General features: G+C 37.7%; 2 protein-coding genes across 2 annotated transcripts; one reads left to right on the top strand and one right to left on the bottom strand.

Annotated features, from left to right (window-relative positions):
* The first annotated feature begins 496 nt into the window (after positions 1-496).
* On the top strand, positions 497-10744 carry LOC114366533 (D-3-phosphoglycerate dehydrogenase). The gene is made up of 8 exons (XM_028323433.1): positions 497-661; positions 1370-1512; positions 3329-3480; positions 4106-4325; positions 5569-5701; positions 8280-8395; positions 8999-9101; positions 10301-10744. Exons 2-8 carry the CDS (start codon positions 1378-1380, stop codon positions 10423-10425), a joined length of 984 nt encoding a protein of 327 aa, XP_028179234.1. The 5' UTR covers positions 497-661; positions 1370-1377; the 3' UTR covers positions 10426-10744.
* A 1149-nt stretch (positions 10745-11893) lies between these two features.
* On the bottom strand, positions 11894-25764 carry LOC114366519 (predicted GPI-anchored protein 58). The gene is made up of 6 exons (XM_028323412.1): positions 25637-25764; positions 17867-18008; positions 15086-15263; positions 14557-14640; positions 13526-13621; positions 11894-13178 (listed from the first exon to the last, which is right to left on the bottom strand). The coding sequence occupies exons 1-6, from the start codon at positions 25651-25653 to the stop codon at positions 13078-13080; spliced, it is 618 nt and encodes a 205-aa protein (XP_028179213.1). The 5' UTR covers positions 25654-25764; the 3' UTR covers positions 11894-13077.
* Positions 25765-26914: the final 1150 nt, after the last annotated feature.

Below are 26914 nucleotides of genomic sequence, written 5' to 3'. Positions count from 1 at the left end.
TGGTATTTTCGAGTTCAGGATAATCGTATCTATCGATTTTATGCGGTTTTGGCCGTATTGCTATGAGACAAAAATTTTGGTCGTGGGCTCTCGTACTATACATAGATAGAATTCGAAACTATAAATTAAAGAAACGTCAAAATTTTAAAATAAACTGAAATGAAATGATTTTTGTAAAGTTTTTTGTGTGTGTACCAAACAAGTACAGGCAGTGAATGAACAAGTTTTAATTAGTGTTATTAAGCCGTTACGAACGACTCAGTTACCTACAATGTCTTAACTTGTTATGTAGGGGAAAAACACTGTATTGTCAGTATCGATAGCAGAATGTGAGAAGTGAGAAGACAATAATTGTTATTTTTTAAATCATGTATTTACAAATTCTGACGTAACTGTAGGTCAACGTACACTGTGTCATTGTGGCACTAATGCACACGGGTTGAGGCGAGATCAATTGTTGTAGGATTTTGAATTTTAACTGTTCGTGATAAGGACTCGATTGATTGCTGTGGATTATTGTGTGCGCGTTGATAAGTGGTCTGTCTGCTGGGCGGTGCGCAAGCGCTGCTTGTTAAATGTTTACCGGCGACGCGCGCTCAGTCAGTCACTATCACTTCGCGGAGACGTCCGTACTCTGAGCTTCACAAAACAAAATATAACTGTAAGTACGAAATTGTATATTACACCATCCTCACTTGAGAACTGCTTGATCAAGTTAAAGAAAAATTAAAGAGAATCTGTGATTGAATACAGAGTTAGCTTCAATTTAAGATAACTTGTTTAATCAATCAGATTCCTTTATACGGCACAGGAGTGGAAGGACTTGGTTTATAAATTGCCTCGAGTACGAAACTGGTTTAGTGAGCCTTACAAGCGTATCTTGAGCCAACCTGGCTGGAGAGATGATAACCGAAGGTGGCCGGATATGTCATAATGTCATGGTTAAGTAATTAGATAATTAGTATACTATTTAACTACTATGCCTACCTTCTATGAATGAATGTTTGTTCAAGCACGTTTTCATTCATGACTAAATACCTACATATTAAACAGAACAAACGATTCTTTATATGTACTTGGTAAGCTTTGAGATTATATAATACTAACCATCCGCCCGCGGCTTTGCCCGCGTGGAATTTTGTCTGCCACAGAAAAACTTTATCGCGCGCGTCCCTGTTTCAAAAACCGGGATAAAAACTATCATAATATGTCCTTTCCTGGGACTCAAACTATCTCTATGCCAAATTTCATCAAAATCGATTCAGTGGTTTAGACGTAAAAATTACCATGGGTGCTCTTAAGTGGTTGTACTGCTTGCTTTAGTTCCTTCATCTGCTCTGTCTTTTCATATCAAAAATTGTGTTTACAGCAGCTAACATGGTGCTGGACATCAAGTCAGTTCTGGTCGTGGACGGAGTGGGCGCCAACTGCGCAGAAATCCTCAAATCCCACGGCATCAGCGTTACAACCAAAGCCAAGATCACAAAGGAAGAACTGCTCAAAGAAATACCGGTAAGTAAGAATACTCAACTCTTCTGATGCTCTTTGATAATAATATTCTCAGCATACTTAGTCCCGGTCCCGTTAGCCCCTCGTACTAAGCTAAATCACAGTATAATAATGAGTGTTGCTAAATACTTGTGTCACGAGTGGGCTCACTACAACAGTGGAGAGTCAGCGGTTTAAAGACACGTTCCTCAGATAACGAGTCGGCGAGTCCGACCCCTTCATCTTTCGGCTATCGTGGCTTCAAAAAATACTGTCCCGAAGCAGTGGTAGCTTGTAGCATCCATACACGTACCGGCAAGTGCAGGCATCCACCCACAAGGTGGACAGATGTCGCTAGATGCAGGCTGCTGCTACCATCTGCTACCAACCGGACAATCTAAAAGTCATTGGGGGAGGCCTATGTAATATTCAGCAGTGGACGACCGTTGCTAAAATGATGATGATGAAGTTATAAGCAATCTGACCTCATCCGGTTGAATTTAGGAAGCAGTATTCTGCTTTTGGTAGGAAACAGAGTGTGTTGCTAGTAATATCATACCCATTACGACATAAGATCTCACTGCTAAAGCTGGATTGGACGTGTCTTGGACTATTACATACTTGGCGTCTATCGATGGAAAATGAAGAACTTAATTCTTCAAAGGAGTTCTAAATATTTTATCCTCATTACATAAGATGAGATTACCTATCATCAGTAAGGAAGTACATAGTTGGAGACCAAAGACATGATTTTGTTGAGTACGGAATTGTTTTGTAAAAAAAAGGTGATCAGATAGATAAACCCTAAGTCATTAGACCATATCAGTAGGCCGACTCACAAACCAAATAAGGAAACTTTTAGAAGAAAATGTTTAAATAAATCCCCTGTCTAATTTAAGAATGGTTGTTACACTATCTGTTTTGATAAGCACCGGAGCACTACCTACCAATAATTTCATCATGTCCCAACTGTTATTGTTCGTTATCAATTTGTTTTGACCGGCGAATGTCATTGCATGTCTCATTTCATCATTGGTTTTATTTAATAGCGTTTATCTGAACAGTCTCTTACATTGTTTAGACTATGGGACATCGTAAATATGATTACAATACAATACAAAGCATGTACCTATGTACCGAGAAGAAAACAGAAACTGCACCTGCTTACATACCTTCACGTTGTATAGCTATTACCCTTCAATTGTTAATGTTAATTCCACACAATGGATCCCAGCAATACCTAGTTAGTATTAACAAACAGGTCGATATTTAAGATTTGATCACATTTCACAAACAACATAGTAATTATTTTATTTTTAGCTCCCATTACTGATATTATATCGGCGATAAATTGTTGTTAGGTGATTGTCAGATAGGCTATATCGACACTTGAGCGCTTTTTGACGAAAACATCAAATATTTCTCGTAAATAACACACTCGTGTTAGTCATTAAACTTGTTACCAACATTATAAAGTTTAAAGAATAAATATTTAGGTCTTAGATCTTTAATGTGCTTAACATTTAACGAATGTATCATTCATACGTAAGTACCCAACGTTAGTTGATCCTGAAATGTTACGCACATTTAAGTTTTCATAATGATCTTAGTGAGACGCAGAAGTAGTTTTATGAAAATTAAAGGATTTGTTTGATTGGAATGTAACATGAATTGTGGCTGGGGCTCTCCAGATGAAACTTTAGAAAAGGCAGACAATGAAATTATTGTCATAGGTACTTATTGATGTAAGAAGTACATAATACCAAACTGCATAAATTCCCAAAGAAAACCTGAATAACAAGGTACAATACCTACTTAGTAGAGATCTTATTTTTTCCAGAACCATGAGGCTTTGGTAGTAAGGTCGGCATCCCAAGTGACGAAGGAAGTTCTGGCGGCGGGCACCAAGCTGAAGGTGGTGGGTCGCGCCGGCGCGGGCGTCGACAACATCGACGTGCCAGCCGCAAGCCAGAAGGGAGTTGGTGTTATCAAGCAAGTACCCTTTCTATGGAAATTAAACTCTATCTGATAGTACCTCTTATCCTTCTGAAACCAGCTTCAGACCTTCAGACAAGCATCTTTAATCAGATGATTGGGAATTTTAACTCTTATCTGGTAGTACAAGTTATACCTATGCTTCTGAAAAATTCTCATCTTCAGCCAATGCCCATGAATCTAAACATATGGTTTGTATACCGATATTACCAACTACCTACGATATATATTGTTGTTTACTATCAAGTAATGCTGTCCAATTATTGTAAGAACTTCCGCCGCGTTTGCGAACTGTAACCTAACCCTCTGCTTCTTTATAAATTCCTGCTTCCTATCATCTTCTTCTTTTCTATCTATGTAAGATAACGATACATTGAAGTGTTAAAACTTCAATGTAATTTCATTAGTTAAAAAAGCAAATATCCAGGTCCACCCATTCCAGCCAGCTCAAAGAATTCCAATATATGTATTTTTCGATTCAAATTGATCCATAATAGATCAAAATCCCTGAACGTGATATCCACGTTGAGTATCATTGGTAGACCTAATCCTGAGCATTAGTTAAGTATTGACTTGTTTCCCAATTACATTTTTTGAGAACTTGAACCGTGATTGTTGACAGTGCCCCTGGAGCCAACGCGTTGAGCGCGTGCGAGCTGACATGCGCCTTGACCCTAGCTTTGGCGCGGCACGTGGCGCCGGCCGCCTCTGCCCTGAAGGCCGGTCGCTGGGACCGCGCTCTCTACACCGGCTCAGAGGTCAACGGGAAGACCCTCGCCATCCTCGGGCTTGGCAGAGTCGGCAGGGAAGTCGCAGTTAGGATGCACTCGTTTGGCATGAAGGTGAGTCTGTATAACTAGTTTTTAAGGCTGAGTTGCACCACCAAACTTTGACCGTAACTACGATAATCGGTGATTTTCGTATGGAGTTTGACAGATTTTAGACGTTTGTTACAGTCAAAGAAAGATGGTGCAAGCCAGCCTAAGTTATGATGAGTTAATGAATGTGTCGTCCACAAAAACTGTGCAATCAGCAAGATCAGGTTCAACAAGATGCTGCGTTTACTGTAATTAACTAATTTAACGTAGCTTGAGGACTTTTTTTATTACAAAAACTGAAAACAGAAAACTGAGACATTTTCATAGCTGTATTTATGAGTTTCGGCGATCGAAAATAGCCGTCGTGTACCTATGTAGTTATTAAATTGTATTCCTTCTCGATAGATACTTATTATGTCAATAAGGTTTAATTTTATTAAGCTGCGTTATAATTTAACGAGCAATACGCGATGGTTGTAGTTTTCTACCTTTAATATCGTGCTCTGGTTCTATTGGCCTTCTAACCAATTGACTGGGTTGGCAACAAGTATCCTCGTGATTCAATACTTATGCAGTAAGCAAAACATTTTCTAGATTCTATTTTACCTTGACATGTTTAATTTATTACATTGCATCCAATTAAATCCAGTGCAGCGAAAATGTTTGCACATTTCGCTTAATATGCAAAATATAACTATTTCTTATATTTATGGCTATAAATTTTGTATAAATATGATCTAAAACCAATCTCTGGAATGTTATAAGTACCTAGTCCTTTTTTGTGTCAATTAATCGAACTCATAAAGGTAATACTCATGATCTAAATGTGCGTGGGATCTATTGTTAGAATGTGCATTTGCGACTTGCTATTACAATCAAGACCTCCAAATAACAGTTTTTGCACTTTTACTACACGAATAAATCGACCAAGTTTTACTATCATACTTTCGCCCGTATTCACAAACATTACTATGACATATCACAGTGCGCGTGGATGCACAGGGTGATACACGAACCAATCACAGAACTCTATTCAACGCTGTGCGTTCTATTTTCTGCTTCACATAAGCAAGCATCGTTTGTGAATATCTACGGGCGTTAGTTTCAGAAACTAAGTATCTTATAACTTAGTATGCTGAAGCGCTTGGCGAATGAATTGTTTTTTCTACTTCTAGTAAGTAGTAGCTGAGTGCTAAGTATAAACCAGTACTTGAAGAGCTTAAATATTTTGTGAATTTTGCTAAAAACAACGTAATGTCTTCTCCAGATTATCGGCTTCGACCCGTTCGTATCAAGCGAGCAGTGCGCGGAGTTCCACGCCACTAAGATGGAGCTGGAGCAGATCTGGCCGCTGGCTGACTACATCACGCTGCACACGCCGCTCATCGACTCCACCAGGAGTAAGTCGCGTTTAAAAAGTCATTTATTTTCTTCAAATAAGTAGTTTTACAAAAAAAAACCGGCCAAGTGCGTGTCGTACTACGCGCAGTAGTACGTGTAGGGTTCCGTAGTTGTCCTTCGTTACCACAATATATTTCAGAAGCAAGCAATTACATCATCTAAAGTAACTTTTAATATTTTTTTCTAAGAAATTTTTACCTATCTTAACCGCTATATAGCTTTCCTTGAAAGTTCATGAATAGCAGTTTAGTTTTTAGAGGGGGGGGGGAACTAATAATATAATTATGATTAATACTAGCGGCCGCCCGCGACTTCTAGGCCAGTAGAATTAAACACAAAAATTGATTAAATCGGAAATAATTCCTACAAAAGATTTTTTTGCTTTAATGGCTTCATTGGTTGCCCATTAAGACTCTCCTAAGTTTTCGACTTCGACGGAGTTTTGCTTAAGTGGTAGGGGCCCCCGGAAGGGGCGTTTTTTCGGTTTTCCGGTTATACCGCGTAAAGGACTTACCCTATCGAAAAGTGGTCTTCATGACGGTTAAAGGGCACTTAATCCTGCATTGAATAAGACCAAATTCATATGTTTTGGACAAACCGTTCTCGCGCTAAAGTTCGGCAAAGTAGAAAATATACGTATAATTAACGACCCTCTTCACGTCCAATGGCTTGTTACCCACATGCTTCCAAGCCTTGTAAAGGGTCGCCTTAACCAGTGTATGTAACCCTAACAAGGCTCACGAGTTTGATTCGCTTATCCTTGTTCGTCCCAGCCGTTCCTTAACTGCGGTTGCTGTACCTCTTCCTGGCACTCTCCTGAACGACTCTGTGTTACCTAATGTGGCTGCCCCTCTTCCTTGTACCCTCCTGTACGATTTCATTGCTTAGCCATATGCCTGGTCCAAGGTTCGACGCCACAAAATCAACTTCGTACGAGTGAAAATAGTTTAAATACTATTTCCCGTGCTTGCAACATTTTTCTTTACTGCTTCGCCTCTATTAGTCGTAGAGTGATTGTATATATCCTATAGCCTTCCTCAATGTATGAGCTATTCAACACAAAAATAATGATTTCAATCAAACTAGTAATTCTTAAGATTAGCGCGTTCAAACAAACAAACAAAAAACTCTTCAGCGTTTTAATATGAACTTGTTGTTGTTGATTTTTGGCGTCGAACCTTAGACCAGGCATACGGCTAGGCAACGTAGTCATGCAGGAGGATACAAGGAAGAGGGGCAGCCACAGTAGGTAACACAGAGTCGTTCAGGTGAGTGCCAGGAAGAGGTGCAGCAACCGCAGTTAAGGAACGGCTGGGACGAACAAGGATAGGCGCATCAAGCTCGTAAGCCTTGATAGGGTTACACTGGTTGAGGTGGCCCTTTTCAAGACTTGGAAGCCTGTGGGTAACAAACCATTGGACATGGAGAGGGTCATTAATTATACGTATATTTTCTACTTTGCCGAACTTTAGCGCGAGAACGGTTTGTCCAAAACATATGAATTTGGTCTTATTCAATGCAGGATTAAGTGCCCTTCAACCGTCATGAAGACCACTTTTTGATAGGGTAAGTCCTTTACGCGGTATAACCGGAAAACCGAAAAAATGCCCCTTTCGGGGGCCCCCACCACTTAAGCACAACTCCGTCGAAGTCGAAAACTTAGGAGAGTCTTAATGGGCAACCAATGAAGCCATTAAAACAATAAAATCTTTTGTAGGAATTATTTCCGATTTAAAAGCTAATTCTACTGGACTATTCGTGATTAATATATACCATATAATTACATATTAATTTGTCAGTGGCATTCTGCGCTCCCAACTTTTTAGTGATCAAACCCCACATAAGTAACAGCTGGGTTAAAAAATCTTAGGATTTGAATACAAGCACGTGAAACCTCCTTGGGGGAGGCCTTTGTCCAGCAGTGGACGTCATTTGGCTGAAACGAACGAACGAACGAACGAAACAATAAGATTAATAAGTCGTGTAGGACTTAGCTAGACAACAAACCAAACCGGTCGCCGTTTATCTATTTCATAACTTGTTTTAACCAACCACTCATAAATTAGTATGTTTATCTCTATTATGATTAAATCATACGATATTCTCGATGGTACCATATGGTGAGCCCTATCAGACCAAAATATTCCATCTTATCATTTAGAGATAAAGTTCATTGTTTCCAACGGAGTGTTACTATGTTGTTAGTAGGTATTGTGCTGTTTGATAATTTTCTGTGTAACGTGAGTCATGCAGATTATGCTCTGAATAATCCAAAGGAATATTTATAATAAACTTACTAACCTACTTTACGAATCTCTACGTTACCATTAATATTCACCGTTAGAGTAAGTAATCAAATAATCTTAACAGTTGAGATAGTGTAACTTTGACTGACAAGAATTCCACATATCTTGTTAATATCTAGTTGTAACTTAAGTTGATATTTCCGTCCACTTTTCTAGAAAGGGGTCTTTTATAACTGAAAAATATTGCGGTATTTGCGGTAATTACTTAGCCAACACATTCGGCATCCCAAATAAAATAAATCAGTTAATATTTATTAAAATATTTTCACAGACTTCATCAACGCCAGCTCTCTGGGGAAATGCAAGAAGGGCGTGAAAATCGTGAACGTTGGTCGCGGGGGTCTCATCAACGAGAGGGACCTTCTGGACGCCCTCAACTCGGGCCAGGTAACATTACAAAAACCCTACTCCAGTATCAATTAAATCAATTTGATTTTAAGTAGATCATCATCATCATCACTTTAGCCACAGGAACATATGGCTACATAAATATTAAGTCAATTGAATTGGTTTCATTCTCCTTGATGTAAGCAGTACAAATCCTTGCAATGGTCTATTGAACTCTTTCAAGTGTCTCCTATTAGTAATCGACTCGAAGAAGAAACTAGGTGGAAGGATCTTAGAAAAATAGAGTCCGTCCTAGTGAGGACATCTCAAAAGGCCAGCACTAAAAACTTTGGGATGTTCCACTAGCGAAAGACAGACAGACCACAATCGCACCTGATGTTAAGTGGGATGCAGTCTAGGATGATACACATTTATAACTATAAAGACTGTAAACCTATGAAAAAGAGGTTGACAAATAGTGACTGAGTTTCTTGCTCTGCTTCTTCTCAGCATGGGGCCATTTATTATCTCGAAGCAGTGGTAGGGTTATTACTGGGACATGTAAAAGAGCTTTTTCAAAGCCTACTTGCAAAAATTAATTGAGTTTTACTACTTTTTTATGAGTCGTGCATGCTTTATTAATCAACAGTTGTTGTTTTCCAGGTGGGAGCAGCTGCATTGGACGTGTTCGAACAGGAGCCGCCCACTGATCCCTTGACGCTGGAAATTATTCAGCATGCATCAGTCATCGCCACCCCCCATTTAGGTAAGTTTGAGAAACCGACCTGAATGTATCACCAAATCGTCGGTCCACTTAGTGGGGGGCCTGCTCACGCTATGTCTTCCGGCCCGTGGTCGTCACTCGAGAACCTGGATGTGGGCTCAGGACCTGTCGTTATGGATATCTTTGAGGCTTTTGTCCAGCAGTGGACCTCGTTTGGCTGAAACGAACGAACAAGAATTTTTATTGTATTACTAGCGGCCGCCCGCGACTTCGTACGCGTGGATCCCGTTTTACCCCCTTCATCTATCTTACGCGGTTTAGATTTTTTCATACAAATGTTTTTTCCCGCTAACTCCCGTTCCCGTGGGAATTTTGCAATATCCTGTTGTAACTAAGCTTTAAGTTTACTAAGATACCTGTATGCCAAATTTCAAGCGTCTAACTTAAGCGGTTTAGATGTTTTCATACAAATGTTTTTTCCTGCTAACCCCGTTCCCGTGGGAATTTTGCAATATCCTGTTGTAACTAAGCTTTAAGTTTACTAAGATACCTGCATGCCTTTGAAGCGTCTAACTTAAGCGGTTTAGATTTTTCACACAAAAGGATTTTCCCGCTAATTCCCGTTCCCGTGGGAATTCCTAAGTATACTATAACCTGCCCAGGAGTATGAAGAATAATTGTACCAAGTTTCGTTAAAATCCGTTTTGTAGTTTTTGTTTCTATAAGGAACATACAGACAGACAGACAGACAGACAGACAAAAATTTTAATGATTGCATTTTTGGCATCAGTATCGATCACTAAAATCACCCCCTGATAGTTATTTTGAAAATATATTTCATGTACAGAATTGACCTCTCTACAGATTTATTATAAGTACAGATGTACATATGTTACGCTCAAAGTAGTAGACAGAGAATTACAACGCGTCGTGTTTTCATAAGAAACATTCTTTTTAATGTTTTACAGTGACTAAAGATATGTGTGTACTTTTTCCTAGTTAACGTTTCGGTATTTGAGCTTCAAGTTTTGTAAAATACAAATATTCATTACTTGTAAATAGGTAATGTCCCTGAACCAAATAATGTCTAGAGTCTAGAGTTTGAAGTCATGTTGAATATTCCCCTATTACCACCTCTCGTTCCCACCGCTGCAACTCCTGTGAAGTCAGGATCTACAGCTTGATAACAAATAACATATTAAATCATCATTTATAAACGAATTTCTTATTCTTCCTTGCAGGTGCATCCACCAAGGAGGCTCAAGTTCGTGTTGGCCAAGAGATAGCCGAGCAGCTGGTGAACCTGGTGAAGCCTGGCACCTACTCCACGCCTCTGGCCGAAGTCACTAGGATCCTCAAAAAATGAACCAGTGACAATCCTCCCTAGACTTTAATTTATGATACGCTAAACGTCATTTACGCCCGTATTCACAAACGATGCTTGCTTAAGTGAAGCAGCAAATTGAACGCAAAGCGTTGAATAGAGTTCTGTGATTGGTTCGTGTGTCACCCTGTGTGAACAGAGTAATGTTTGTTAACAGAGTAAATAATGTACCTCATAGTAATGTTTGTGAATACGGGCGTTAAGAGCGAGGATGTATTTAAGCAAACTAATTTAAGATTCCTTAGTTACATTAATAAGGTATCCAATATTGATAGTCTGATTAAGATTTATCTGATTATTCGATTAAAATAATCTAAGTAGTTAATCTAATTGGCTCTTGTTAATTACTTGTTACAAGCGTTTAGTTTATTTACCAACAAATGTATTTAAATCGTATTTTGTTGAAGTATTTTGTTGCTTATTAAAACTTTCGTATACATAAAAATGTTGTTCGTTCTTCTTATCCTATCGTACAAGCCTTTGAGAAACAAAGATCAAACCCAAAAATGGGAAGTCAAACAAGCCTAAACAAATATAACACAGATTAGGAAACAGAGTAAAGAAAATATCATCATGGAGGAATGAAGATGTAAGTAGTTTTTTATGAGCGGTAAAAACACAAAAACTCACAAAATATACAGGGTGGAATAATTTTGTAATGCCACCTGGAAAAGTTAATAGGTACTGTAGATAAAAAAAATTGTTTAAAGAAAACATTCCTTTATTTTTGAAAAGAAAGGGAACTGGACACAAAGATTTCCAAATTTTCGAAAATTCACCACAATTTTCTCTAATTAATAAAAATATTTTAACATTTCATTTGATTTATCAAGTTTGTTAGAGAGATTTCATTCTTATACTTAACCCTAACTATCGATGCAATAAAAATACAAGTGTAATTTTTAACAGACTTTAGCTGGTTCGATTCCCGGGTGTGGGCAAAAATTTTTGGAAATCTATGAACGCAGTTATTTTTCTTTTAAAAAATTTAGGAATGTTTCGTTTTAGTAAAATTCCTATCTACAGTACTTGCCCTCCAGGTGGTATTACGAAATTCCACCCTGACCCTGTGTATACCTAATCAATTGACTGGAGTGTACCTAACTAATGTGTAACCTCACCTAAGTGTACCTAACACTATGTTTTGATGAAAATTATGTTTATTAAAACGGTCATAATTATGTTTATAAGAAGAATCAATCAAAATTCTACGAGTAGTACTTCTAGAGTGAATCTACTCGTAATCTTCAAAGGAATCAAGGAAGTCTGCTGGACAGTTTCCAACAAATTAGGCAACATGAATGATTTGAAGAGAATTCTGTTTAGCTTACCTAACTGTGCAAGTGTAATTTAATTTAAAGCAAGAATAAAATTAGGAATCCAAAGGAAATAATAAAAGCCATCTGTACGACAATTTAAAATTATGTATTTAAAAATATCTTATAAAGTATAATTTACAATAGAAAAATAGAAAGTAGGTACTTATTAACATGTAATAATTCATTTTAAACCTCAGCCAGACTAAAATACATGGCAGTTTACTTATTATACGGGAGGATCACGGAGGCTTGAACACTTTCTTTCACAGCGAAATGTTTATTTTGTTTGTCTCATCTTTGGTGTTGAAAACACGTATGAACGAGTGAGAGAGACAATTATACGAACGATTGAGATCCATTTCGCATGTGTAACAAAATACTTCTGCGACTGACTAATAATCCCTAGAGGTATTCTCTGTGGTCGCCAGAGACAATGTAAAACATAGTGATCTTTCAGCCATAATTCGGCTTTGTCATATAGTAATAATAGGCAGAGTTTAAAATAAATTAAATTGAATACACAAATTAAAGAAACATAAAGATAGAAAACATGGAATTATTAAGCGTTTATAATATTGTCAGAGAGGTAACCACAGTCCGTTCCAAAAGGATTGTTTTTTGCGAATGAGATGATCTTAATCTACTTAGTAGATTGAACTGTCTCAGTGATTTTAAGGTCATAGCAGATTTATCAACTCTGAATGTGATCAACAAGGCGCTGTCAACCGCGAGGCGAGGCGTTTACGTTACGATAAGTGTGCGTTGCAGTATGGAGTTTCATACAAAGAATTTACTGACCGCTTCGAGTTGAAACGGTTACGATCCCTTTCCGGGTCGAATGTGATACGACTTAGGTATAGTTCTAGCACTTATCTCAGTCAGTCCCTGGGCCTTTCCCCTAACTCAGGCACTGACTGAGTTAGCAATAAACCTATTGATATCACTAAGGACAAGACAATTCGGGGCCAATCTTAGTCGTCCTTAAGCATTCGCAAGATATCCCATTTCCATCGGCGCAGACTATGATCAGCACTATTATTTACATCACCTCTGGAGTCATTCTATCGGAGAGTGAAAAATTGAAAAACTAAGAATGTAGTGAAAAAATAATTTGAGAATAAAAAAGTATAAAAAAGCTAATTTCCTTTTATGTTCGTCATTTGTCAGTATTACATGAAGAATATCAGTTTTTCAATAACTACTTGTCCAAATGCAATGAAGAGAATGCCATGAAGGTGTCATTAGTCTCGCTTCTCCATGTTGAATATTAGGGAATAGGATTTTAGGAATTAGATTACATGAGTATTTTTAGGACTTAGTAGCCCCCCCTTCGAGAGAATCCCCTGCCAGTCCTGGTGGGAGGAGCAGCGTCATTCTGCTCCTCGTTCTCGGGTTCAGGGATAGACCGTGCGGCCGCTGGAACAAAAAGTTGTATGTCAGTCCAAGTCCGTTTGGTCCGTAGATTTTTATCTATCAGCGATTTTTTCGAAAAATAGTTCTACAAGTGAAACCAACTTTCAATTATATGATTCATAGAACAAAAAGAATAACTATAAGTCTGTAGATGAACAGTGTTCATTGAACGCGCCAATCCCACATGCGGGTTTTGTCTGCTTACGATTTGAAGCTAGTCTGAAGTTAGTTTTGATACATAACTCCTAAATTGAAATTCATCATCCTCATTGCTTAAGTATTTAGCCTGAGAATATAAAAATTGAGTCTAAGAAAAGCCTAAATAGAAACAGAACAGAATAAATACTTACGTCTGCCGAAACGCCCCCTGCTGGGCTTGGAGGGAGCAGGTGCGTCGTCGTACGTTGCCTCACGCGCAGGTGGGGCGTTGTTGAACCTCTTCTTACCTAAAACAAGTAAATTGAATGTTATTTATTATGTGCAACAAGGATAAATAAATAAATGTTAATTTGCTGCAGGTAAGTACAAGTAGGGCTAAAGACTACATAATTAAGATAAGTCAGTATTTTGACAGGAGGATTGAACTGGGTGGCTTGAAGTCACGAGCTACGTACTTTTTTTAGCAGTTCAAAGTTCAAACTGCTTGAAATACACTTACAAGATTTTAAAATGAAGTCATGCCAAAAAACTTGATAAAAAGTCCTTTGCATTTCTGGTTGAATTCGAAAGGCGAATAAAGGACCAAACTGGAAAAGCGCATTATTATGACGACTGTGGATCATACTTTAACGCTTTCTCCATTTAAACCAGACACAAAGCCTTAGCCGTGACCGTAAAAATCTGCTTGGAAATATAATTTATCTTGAATTCTACGACACACATCGCATACCGAAGTGCTGAGGCTGTGAATCATGGAGGGACGACATTATTCTGCTATATTTGGAAGTGTTTAGATACCTACATAGTTGGAGAACTGCATTCAATGATTCCATTTTCCTTACTTTTACACACCTACTCATTTGTATCACGTCTTTTTGATATTAAAATTTTTGATTCAACGCACTGAAAAATTACTTTAAAGTTTCTGTTCCTTTAAAAGACTAGCTTTCTGCCCGTGGTTGCGCCCGCGTGATATTTTGTCTGTCACAGAAAAAGTTTATTGGGCGCGTCCCCGTTTTAAAAACCGGGGTAAAAACTATCCTATGTCCTTTCCTGGGACTCAAACTATCTCTATGCTAAATTTCATCAAAATCGGTTCAGTGGTTTATGCGTGAAAGCAAGACAGACAGACAGAGTTACATTCGCATTTATAATATTAGTATAGATTAGGTACATTTAAGTTTGCGATAATGTAATAAAATGTATAAAGGTAGGTACTCACTGAAGTTACCCTTGGGAGGCGCTTCTGTTGGGGCATCCTCCGACTGCGAGGCGGCGGCAATGGGAGCGTGGCTGGAGTGCTTAGCTGGCAGAACAATGAAATAATTATGAGCAAAATGCCAAGTAGTCTGTCGCCATAACAATAACGTTTACTTCGCTATGTTTCGGCAGTTGAAGGTATGATAGGCAGTTCCATTGTGGTACAGAATCCATCATGCTTACTTAGTGGTCAAAGGTAGGTAGAGTCTAAGATTCTTAATAATCAAAAATGTGATAGTAGGCATGTTAAAACTGCGCATGACCTCGGTTTTTCGTTTACCCGTCACAAACATGTTGCAAAATCTAGAGTTCTCAGAAACAGAAACTTTCAGTAAAATAGTGTTAAAAGTTTTGCGAAGCTATTAAAATATTACTTAATATCATTTGCATTCTTTTAACTCAAAGATTGTCATCACAAAAGATGTTTAGAAACGATAAAACGCATAAGAATTTAAGTTAGATCTCATGACCTACAAATGTTATTCTGTTACCTTCAGCAGCCTGTGCTCTCCTTCTCTTCAAAGTCTCGAGGAGGTCAGTGTTGCTGCGGAAAGGCCTGACGCCTCCGCCTACAAGTTTCTTGCCCTCCGTGGAAGAGGGCGGCGCCTCTGTGGATGGCTCCTGTTCTCCCTCGGCAGGATAGTCACCTTCATCTTCGTATTCCTCTTCCTATAGCAAAAAGGAAACAAATATTTTAATAAGCATTCTCCAAAGCACCGATTTCAGTCATTATAATGCAAGAACACCCAAATACACAAACCCATAATGTAGGTACTTATAAAAGTCACGACTCATTGCATTCGCAAATAAATTAAACTAACAGCTAAATGTGTTGACCTGTGCAAATACAAAAAACTTGTTCGCCGCACTTCGAGTCACGATTCTGACAAATGCATTCTGGTTTTCCGTATTAATTAAAAAAATAATCTTTTTTTAAGCTTTGCACCATGACACAGGTAGAAATGACTGTGAGGAAATGAAGGTCACTTAAAGGTCGGCAGAGAAGGTGACCCCATCCTCGGGCGATCGTCCTGCTCACCTTGAACCGGATTAATCGTGTCGTCCCCTTTGCGAAATCTGCCACCAATGTTTTGATATGCCATGTATGTTAATGCACATTATTATGGGCGGTTGACGTCGTTAAAGCATTCACGTTTTGCCGTGATAGTGGCATTTATCGTTAAGTTGTCGTCAATCTTGGAGACACCTTATAAGTATGCAGCTTTATTTGTTGCTATCAGGATTCTTCATTGACGTCATTCAAAGTAAGAGCTATGAATGTGATCAGGTTATCCACTAAGTACCTACAAGGAAAAATCAAGTGCTGGCCAATGGCCTGTTTAGAGCTCAAACTAAGACATTCAACTTAATTCGGAATGAAAATTTTTCTCATTAACATTTTTTCGTTTTTGTTCGACTATGCAAACCACACTTCGCGGCAAAAGATACAAAACTACAGACACGATTTTTACAAATAACTGCATTAATTTATGATATAATACTAATTATTACTCTTGTCGTGAGTGAGTTTATTTTTATTCTGCTTTACCTACATCCGCATATTTTCGTAAACGCACTGAACTTTGTAACCAGAATCAGAGCAGTTTCAGGGTCATTTCGATCAACCAAATCTATACTAATATTATAAAAGCGAAAGTAACTCTGTCTGTCTGTCTGCCTTGCTTTTACGCCTAAACCACAGAACCGATTTTGATGAAATTTGGTACATAGAGATAGTTTGAGTCCCGGGAAAGGACATAGGATAGTTTTAAAGGGACGCGCGCGATAAAGTTTTTCTGTGACAGACAAAATTCCACGCTGGCAAAGCCGCGGGCGGAAAGCAAGTTATCTAATAAGTAGAATTCAAAATGGTGAAAAAGGCTTTTAGGCTTTTTTCCATCCGATAGCAATAAGATATCACGTGAGCGTCGTGCCTAATGCCTCATTGTGAAACCGCAACGGGCCGGTTACCGTTGCACGGGTAACATAATAACGCTTAACCGAAGCTATTGTTTCGGGACAACAAAATTAGTCAACCCTATTAGAGCCTAACTTAGACTTTTGTGTTTCCGATGATATAAGACATAACACATAATTTTCTTCTTTTGTCAACTAAATACCTTTATTTACCATAGGTACTTTAAAGTACAATAATTGCAATCTTTTTAGCAACTCAATTGGAGCAGCTGCCACATTGCAATTTAAAATATACTTAATTAACACATTTATTGAGCTACCAGTATGAAATTGCGGAAATGTGTTTATTGAACTGCACGTTAGGTCGTTTGTCTGTCAATCCACGATCGACAATACATCAATCGCAAATTAATTAATGTTTACCTAGTTATTTATTTATGTAATAGCACAACTGGGTCGATTATTTTAAGTATTTTAAACGTTTTAATTTAATATAGAGCAAATAAAACTGTTAAAATGAATCCAATAAAGCAAGCATTAATTGGCATGATGATTTCTTCGGCTTTGAATAGGATACAGCAGATCCTTATCACAATAATTAAATATCAAAGAATACCGGTTAGTATTAAAAGTTATGAATTTACACAGTCTCTACGATCGTGATTTTACTTACCATATGCACGAGGTGAATTAACTAATTAAGCTTTTCAGTAAAGTTATTTTCGAAATTAAAACTAAAAGCTCGTAGATGTAATATTACAACAAAGATCTAAAAAGGGTCTAAGGACTCGACACCTTGCACCCTGAAAGTAAATCCTATTTCACTCAACACTCAAAATATTCAGATTCTGGCAAAGTCATAGAAGAATTAATGTCCAAAGGCGAGAAGAAGAAGCCTTGCCCGTTTGTAAACAAGTTTTTTTTTACCCAGAAAGATCTAAGTGCCCATTTCTCTAAAAAAAACCTGTTCTTAGTCCGTCTGGCTAACCACTATCCCATCCAACACAACATCAATGCTAACAACATTGTTGTGTTTCGGCAGTAGGAAGAGAAGAAACTGAGATATTATTAGGTATATCCTCTGTGATTGAGGATTTCGGGTGAACTTTTCTACCTTCGGTCTGATCATCACTTTTCATCAGGTGACATACAGGCCAAAAGCTTCCTCATTGTGGATAAAAAAGGTTTTTTACCTGAAGAGCGGGAGTGGTAGTTGTTTGAAAGAACCCTAAGATAGCCAGTTCCTCTGTGATTGAGGATTCCGGGTGAACTTCTACCTTCGGTCTGATCATCACTTTTCATCAGGTGGATACAGGCCAAAAGCTTCCTCATTGTGGATAAAAAAAGGTTTTTACCTGAGGAGCGGGAGTGGTCGTCGTCGAGGGCTTTTTTGCCAGCCCTCGCTTCAGCAGGCCGCGGGAAGGCGACGCTCTTGGCTCAACTTCATCTTGCGCGCGCGCCGATACCTGCCACGCCACACACGCCAGCAGCATGATACTGGAATAAGAAAATCTAGATTATCATCATCGTAAGGTCATTAAACCTCTAAGATTGACTATAATTGGCCGATAGTTGGGTTAGCGCTTAGGCTATTGATCACGTCCCCGCGCGCTTCGGAGAGAGTTGTCTTCTGAGGGCGACAGATTGAGTGAGGCTGCGGCCAAAGCGTGGGGGTACACACGTGAACGACTTAACGGCGCCTTACGTGCTACCCCACTAAGCGCCACCCGAGGGACCCGACAGGTTTTTAGTGGGTAGGCCCTGCCCTTCTGGCAGGGAGAGCCCAACATAACCCACCGGAACCCCCGGACCGGTGGGTATGCATTACATTTTCCTGACGCAAAAAAAGGCTACGCACATTATTTACACAGATTTGGTGCTAGTCGTACAAATTGGAAGCCGACCAAACTACATATACCTAAGCTGATAAAAAGTCTGTAGTATGTAAGGAGTGCTGCAGGAGATTGATACTCGCAAAACCAGAGAGAAATGGAGGATTTGCCCCACAATCTAGATTAATAAAGCCATTAAATTGTTGTGTAGAATCATAAGACCGTGGATTACTGAATCCGTTTAAATCTTCTTGTTAGTAGACTTTTAAGATGGAAGAGGGTCTCTATTTCACTGTTAATTTTATTACACTGTTCACACAGAGTGAACGCTGTTTCTATTTTAAATAAACTACTCAAAACATGCTGCACTGGTTCGGCAGTTGAACGCACGACCTCACGAATAAACCAAGTTCATTTTCCTACCAGGATATACTCGTAATATTATAAAACATTATAAAAATAAACTCCTAGGATTCGTCCTCTATTTCGTGATATGACATCAACCAACTAAAAAAACAATTGCGCATCTGATATTTTAAATAACCACAAAGTTTACATAAACTTTATTTGTTGTAACTTTTTGCATTCGCTCACGGATTCAAGTTTGATAGTCGAGATAAGAAAGACATTTTGTCACGTATTCTCAGAAAATGTATTATTATACAGGAATAAAAGCCTCCTTAGATCACTAACGTAAGTGCGCCTATTAACGACCCCCCAAAATTTGTATCCTATTACCGCCCTATTTTTCTTTCTTTCATAAAAGACATAATAACAGGTTCCAGAAAACACGTTACTTAAAAAATATCTAGATATGTTTATTGACTATCAAAACGATTAAAGTTTGTGTTCGTAAATAACCAGTAAACGGAGTTATTTCACATTAAATGGGACGCGCCCGCAACGGACGCACTTTTCATACTGACGCGCTCCCAGCTACTTAAGGTGCACCTTGTTATTAATTAGCGATTTTAACACATTTAAAATGAGTATACCAACATGTTTTTGCATAACAATATTAATTCGTACTTTAGTTTCCTTAATAAACCCTCAATATAGCCCTCTCGCTGTATTTATGTGGCTTAAATACAATTTTAAATAAGGGCGGTAATAGAAACACTTTTCATAATTTGGTTTCTAATACCGACCCATGGCGTTGTTAGAATTTTGATTAAGTTTCTTATTTTAGTATTTATATCTTTAATTACGCATTTAACCTCCACTTTGTTGTCTTGATCGATTCATAAGAATATTTCACATAATTAAATCAATTAACGCCATACATTAATTGTCATAGGTTTGGCATAAAACTGCAATGAACATTAAAGAATATCTCTAATAATGTATGACAATAGATTTTATAAAAACCTGTTAAATTCTAATTAGTACTTATTTGATATAAAATAAAACCTAATAGAAATGATACTTCACTGATCACGTCTTCGTTAAAGTAGATATTTTAGCTGGTTACTGTTTTTTTTTACGGTCGGTAATAGAATAAAGTAATATTCATACTTAATTCTATTACCGCCTCATAATTATAACGCCACCTGCGAAGACTTATAAGCCTGTATTTTGTATATAACTAACATTTATGACATGACACCTAACCAATCATGCGTTATCACAACTACTATGTAACTTTTTAAGATCTTTTGGATTAATAAAAAAAAATTAAAATAATTATATAGACATTGTCCAATTGTCCATAGTTTAAATTAAAATACACAATTACACACAATTAAAATCAAAAACATCAGTCAAAAACGAAAGTCAAATTAAAAATAAAATATTAAATGCAAATTATTTTTTATTAAAACTCAAATATACATAGTTTAAATAATGACCCCCACTACTCACTAGAAGACCTGGTATCGCGTAATCAAGTATAATTGAGGAATTTATTATTCTACTATTTCTGCTTGATTATTTATTTATTTTCGAGAAGCGTGCCTTTTCTCTTTTAACAATAAAAAAAAATAACTTGAAAAAAAAAAACAAATTTAACTAAAACTAAAAGCAAAACAAATTTAACTTGAAAAAATCAAGTGGTTCCCGAGCCTGTGAGCGGGAATCGAACCCGTGCCTCTTGGAATATACCCAATTGAAGAGCAATATTCTTAGCGGTCGGTAATAGAAACAGAAAAAACGTTAATAGAAACACACCTCGTCTATAGGTCGGTAATAGAAACAACTGCTTATTCAGATTAAATTGCTATTTATTAATTATTGTGTGATTGAATACTCATTGTTACTACTTGAATTCAAAGATTACTTCATCATTGTTATAAATAAATTAAAGTGTCTTTTCTATCACCACGTCTTATATCTAATTTTCTAAAGTTTATCCGAAGTCAGCTTAAACTGGCGGTAATAGGCGCATTTACGTTACCTCATTATATTCCTCGAACTACGTAGTACTTAAGTAAGTCTGAATTCCTAGAGATTCAAAACAATCAGTAATTTTTTAGTTTCATTATAATTTCACAAGGTTTAACATTGAGCGAAATTTTCACTCGAATATCATTGTACTGAGTCCACGTGATACCAGGTGGTGATCACCAGAAGAACATCGACAATATTTTCTACTAATAACATCATAATAAAATAAAATGTCACGTTAATAAATTAAAATTTAAGAAATTCATATAGATTTTTTGTACAGCTTCGATAGGTCAAATGATAAAGTTAATTTAGTCTAACAATAATGAAATGCATGGCTCTTGAATCTAGTTGTCTGCATACTAACTATTTAACTTGACTGCAAAATGTCAGGGTCTATTGGAATCAGGTAGTATATTCATTTAGTGTCGGCATCTGTGCCTACATAGCACATTGGCTGTAATAAATTAATAATACCTGGCACAGGGAAACCTCGCACCAAGATACAATATTGGAAACTAAAGTTACTTATTACAACACGAGAATAATTAATGTCTAAATTACCGGTCGAATGATTGTCGTGTCCTTGCATTTTAGAACCATTAAAACGGAAAATACCTTCTTACTTCATTCATACGCTCAAAGATTGCGCATGTGTGCCAAATTGATGTCATTCAGATATTCGTCTTATAAAGCAGCTTTATTACATAAGATGAGCAGTTAACGAGTCGCTACATGATATTATGAAACAGAAAACGACATTCTATCATGTTAGATTACATAAAAAGGTCGCGTTGTACATAAGTTCAAGGGGCAGACGATGCGGATTTATTTGATGGGTAAGCGGATATCGGCCGTTGGCTCGCGGATTCAATGGTAAATGTGAACCAGCGAGCATGGCGTGGCATGCCGAGGCTGGGTGAATGTCGCCGGGCTTCGGGCGCTGCTGCGGCTCTGCCGCGCATAAGGTCAGCCTGTATGTCACTCTGCTCGTGATTGTTGAATAACTCGCCCCAGCAGGGTCAGGTCAGGTGGACGTGAACCAGTTCCGCATCCGCTTCCGATCACACTATTTCATACTCCCTTGGCTTTCTCTATTTTATATAATCTGAACCATCCGAGTGACGGCACTTGGTTTCCAGCCGACAATTTATGCACGATCACGTATGCCAATTTACAATACAATATAAAATTATCTGTACGAGCCGACCTGTGCCGTTAGAACGTATTTTATTGTTGTTAAGTTGCGTGAAACCTTGGTTGAATTTCAACAAGTTAGAAAGATGGAATAGACAGATCTGACCGGGCACGGCGGTGCATTCATTAAAGGAGAAATCATAAATCGCGATTTCGAGTCACGTTGGAAAAAGTGCACTTTCTATATTTGTGACATTTACTATGTCGCATGCGTGGGTGATCAGAATGCGTAATTGTAACCTCAAATCGCGTCAAGGTCAGTCGGGCAGAAACCAGAAGTGGTAAAAAGTGGGGTGACCTCGCCACGCAATGCGGCAGCCACACACCAAGGTGCCATTTTCCTTTTAGGATCTCTGGACTAGAACATTTTTTGTTCCCAAGGAGGTTGTGAAACGGTTCCCACAGCATCTCCTTTCTAAATCATAACAATGTCGGAGGTGAGGCCTGGTTACGAGAGCGCCGATTCCGTCGTGATAACTCTAAGCATCCGCGATGAGGTTTTGCACATCAATCTTCCCACTATTCTTTGAACGCACAATGCGATAGTTGGGTAACTATTGAGCTTACATAGCTAAAAAGTGAGTAGGTATGTTCCATTTGTAATACTTTGCAAGAATGCGATTATTAATTTTGAATTGTGCAAGATGCGATGTGGGTGCGAAAGAAACTGTGAAACTGCAAAGCTCGCGAGTCCCTGCGTCTTATAGGTAACTAAATGTCAATCGTCTGGTTGAGCAACGATGTTTTATTACCAAATGTCTGTAAGTTAGCTGTAATGCCAACGTTGGGTAAGTGGTGGTATGTTTGAGCGCATCCTCGTGCAGTCACGCCTTTGTTAAATGTGCAGCGCGCAGGCGAGCCTGCACACTTGTGATTAAGGGGCGCCGCGCCGTGTCACGGCTGCATTTCAAAGAAGCTCTCGGCGAATAATCGTTATGCAACCCGACTAACGTTTGCCCCAACGCTCCAACAAACAGTTGTAAATTATAAATTTTGTAAGGGGAATTTTAATACATGTATAATCTCAACTAATTGAGGCCAACTAGTGGAAGTGATTGCATTCATTATCAACCAGACTCGTTTACCGGTTTGCAAAATATCGAAGCACTAAACTACGTTAAGACACGTATTTTCGGCTCTAGGCAACCTATCTTCCGGCTTTGCAATACAGACCAATTACCTGAAAAACGGGAAATCGGTGATACGAGGTTGTTCTAATTACCGAGGGCAAAAATTAGCGTGAGAGATAGTTATTTGTAAATTTGAAACTACCTCAGTTACGGTTGAACTGGCAGAGTACTGCACAAGAACACAAGTTTCATGTTCTGTGAATTTATTCCCTACATAGAATGACTGCTACGAGGCGAGAGAAGAATTTAAATGGTTGTATTTGAATAATGTACAAAGTAAACGAGTTCAACAATCTAACGCAAACGTTGGTAAAATATGTAAAATGTGGGTATCACGCAAAACATGTGCGTATTAATTTTGGCGGTTACATACCTAACAGGGTAAATAATAATAAATCATTATATCAAAAATAACATCAGTATTGAGTTGTTTGCAGTTTTATTGTTACGATTCTATTTAATATTGCATAATTTTAATATGTTATTAAGTCCATTATTTCAATTATTTGTTCAAGTAAGTAGTCTTCATTTCTTCTGCGTCTGATGCAATTTATATATTAATAATTTACTATATTCATATGCAATTAAAAGTTGGCTGATTGTATTCATATTATGCCACGAATAATTTCCAAATTTTCTCAGGTGTTAACGTTAATCAATCAAATCAGTCGATAAATATCGTAAGGAATTTGTTGATCAAGGTGTTTGCAAAGCAGAATAGGTGGATACACGTTGCTAGGGTCGATATTTGATATATTTGTAAAGCTAACATGTGAAATGGGATCAAGCTGAAAAAGAAATACGTATTTGGAGATTACATACATCAATTAAATGCAGTAAAAATAATAACGTATTTTTTTTTAAATCAGGACAAAAAATGGATACCTCGTTTGACCCTTTTTCAGTTAAAATAAATAAGGAGTTGTATGATGGTGGCTCATAGGTCACACCAGAAAGATCCTGTACATTGCAGGATATTCAAAATTATAACTCTACAAATATTTTCAAAATTCATATTCAAACTCTTATAAGACCTCGTTGCTAAGCATCTAATCATAACGACAGTACCTACAAGAAATTAATTACAGTTTAAGGGTAGTTCAAACAAATCTTTATGCTAGCAGGTAGCAAAATGGATATCATAATTTCTTCATTTCCGGGACAATGATGTTTACATTTCCAAAATTTATCTAAAAACATCCAAGTAATGTTAGAAAACTAGGAAACTTTACTATAGACTGATAGATAGAAGAATATTAGACATTTTAACAGTTTGAGGGTAGTTCAAAACTTTGTGCCACATCTCTAAATGGATATCAATATTATTTCTCCATTTTCGAGACATTTCCTTGCTACGAAATTGAAAAATGTATCAAAAACACTGAAATAAGGACTTCAAACTAGAAAATCTTGCTATGGATTAGAATATTAAACACATTTTTTAAGTTTGAGGGTATTTCAAGACTCTGTGCTATCACGCGGCAAACTGGTTATGAATTACTAATTTTCGGGACATTTCCTTGATACAAAATTGAAAAATTTATCAAAACTACTGAAATAATGACATAAAATATAAAAATAATGGACGGATGGATTAGATAAATTAGGCAGATATCTTAACAGTTTACGAGTAGGTAGTTCAATTGTAACTTGCACGTGGTGAAAAAGACATTTTAATTTATCCATTGTCAACACAAATCTGGCTGCAAAAGTATTAAAAGTCACCTAAATAATGATAAAAAATTAAGAAACTTCTAGTGACTGGTGGACTAATGAAATGGATGAGGGTGGTTCAAGACTCTGTGGCAGCACGTGGCGAAACAGATATGACGATTTTTACATTTTTAAGACATTTTTGGCCACAAAACTGCTGTAATTAACATTAAACATGATTTAAGTAATAAGTAGGGTACGGGCATGCCCGATTTGCACGAGAGTGATCTATCATTCATCCAACATAATTATATTGTTGCCTAATCGTAGGTCGCGGGCCTAACTTGCAACATGGGACCGAATCATACAACCAACCGGTTCTAGTCTCGCTCAATTAAATTGAAAATTAATTGGTTTTGTTACACCAGGTCAAGCCTCAGTCTCCATAATGAGGTTTATAAGTCAAGAATTATGAAACGTGAAATAAGCAATGATATCGTCTAAATCGCTACTCTCGCGAGTGTCGCGGGCGCACAGTGGGCGGCTCCGACTGGTTGCACGCAGCTCGTTCCCGCACCCTCCACTGCGACACCAAATAACGAATGCCATTAGAAAGGAGCTACACTTTTCAAAACTAATTCTAAAACTATTGCGCTATTTCACGTTCCACTAATAAAATATTACTCGACAATTTAAATACTGTTGCGGACACAATCGTTTTGTAACCGGCCGTATCCACCCAACACAGTTAAATATAATAACTTAAATTATTCTGAAATATCGCCTTGCGAAGTTAAATTCCAAAGATTTAGGGCAGCCGGCCGGTAGGTTGAAAACGATTTCCTAAAGGATCGGGGGGACGGATTGATTCGCAGCGGCAATCGCACAGCTTTTGGATTGGGAAATAAAGAAAATAAATAAATTGACTTACAGAGGTAATATCTTCATGTTGATGTCGGTTCGCGGATGTCGTAAGTTGCAGTTCCTTTCTCCGCGGGGCGGCTAGGTATGGTGTAGGTGCACTGCGCTCGGAGGCCACGGTTGGTCTGGCCGAGCGCGCGCGCACACGCGGCTTGCCCCCATCGGCCGCCTCATGCGCGCGCAGGCCGCGTGCCAAACATTTTCCACATACCTTCTCTTTCAGTTTGTCATCGGACCTTAAATCCTGGTATGACGTCGTGATGAGAAAGAACCTCATGTAGGAACCTGAAATACAGCACTGTGGTGCATTAATAACTTTCAGCAGGACATATTTGCGTTTAATTGCAGATGAATCGTTATGAAGACAAATGTGAGCGGGGTTAAATGAGGGTATTCAGAAATTAAATTCAAAGGCAGCCATTTTGATGCCAATAGGCAGGAAAGGAAAGGTCACCTTGAATTCGTGGAAGCATGCCTTTTTTGAATAAATATTAAGCCTTCCTTCTTATTTAAATGCTTTTTAAGAAAGCATCCGTCATTTAAACTCGACTCAAAACTTATTGCTTGTTAATGTAAAATAGATAACAATAACATTTATCTCAGTTATTAAAAGAGTAATGTTTAATAATTAATTTATTGCTAAAAATCTTCATCAGTTAGGTAATTAGGGTTTTTCCGCGTTTCCACCCGCGCAAGGGTTTCAGTATTTCACTGAAAATGCTGAAGGTCTATACATATAGCAAATGTATATTTCTTGCAAAAATTACTGGACGGATTTTGATGCAACTTTAGTATAAATTCCCATTATTTCGTAGATTTTTAAGGGTAGTTGACAGTAACAGACCCTGAGTGCATAAAAGCCTCATAAAATGGATTTAGAAAAAATCACGTTTTCCAAGCAATAAAAGCTTTTAATAATTTTTAATGTAAGTATATGCCATTTAAAATAATGAATGGAAGGTGTCAAATGTCGTGAACTTTTGAAATGACCCGCAATTAACATTTGAAATACCAAACGGTAGGTAGGTATGTTGTTATCTAACAAAACTATTATCGAAAACCTTTGTCTAAAGTCTAAAGGGCCAATTGGTAGCTTTGTGAGTTTTTTTATAGCAAAACTAGTTAGTTATTTATGGAAACGAGGTGTAGCTACTTAAAGCACAGAATACATAATTTTGTAGCAACTTAAATGTAAGATTGTATCTGATTTTCTGTGTCGCATAGTACATGATAGTACTCGGATTTGACAATGGCCTTAAAAACTACATTAAAAATGCTTGCCACCAGG

Source organism: Ostrinia furnacalis, unplaced genomic scaffold, assembly GCF_004193835.3.
Source record: "Ostrinia furnacalis isolate ACB-3 unplaced genomic scaffold, ASM419383v2 OfSCF0069, whole genome shotgun sequence".
Classification (NCBI taxonomy): Eukaryota; Metazoa; Arthropoda; class Insecta; order Lepidoptera; family Crambidae; genus Ostrinia; species Ostrinia furnacalis.
The sequence above is the reverse complement of the archived record's forward strand: the minus strand, read 5'-3'. Positions and strand labels throughout refer to the sequence as shown.

What these genes read in the sequence shown, in the direction of transcription:
- LOC114366519 (XM_028323412.1), bottom strand. An exon ending in GAGAGCACAGGCTGCTGAAG is followed by an intron (nt 14,641 to 15,085) that starts GTAACAGAATAA and finishes TTGTTCTGCCAG; the next exon opens with CTAAGCACTCCAGCCACGCT. An exon ending in CAGGGGGCGTTTCGGCAGAC is followed by an intron (nt 13,179 to 13,525) that starts GTAAGTATTTAT and finishes TTTTTGTTCCAG; the next exon opens with CGGCCGCACGGTCTATCCCT.
- LOC114366533 (XM_028323433.1), top strand. Translation starts at nt 1,378, where the DNA reads ATGGTGCTGGACATCAAGTCAGTTCTGGTCGTGGACGGAGTGGGCGCC. An exon ending in TGCACTCGTTTGGCATGAAG is followed by an intron (nt 4,326 to 5,568) that starts GTGAGTCTGTAT and finishes TGTCTTCTCCAG; the next exon opens with ATTATCGGCTTCGACCCGTT. An exon ending in CATCGCCACCCCCCATTTAG is followed by an intron (nt 9,102 to 10,300) that starts GTAAGTTTGAGA and finishes TCTTCCTTGCAG; the next exon opens with GTGCATCCACCAAGGAGGCT.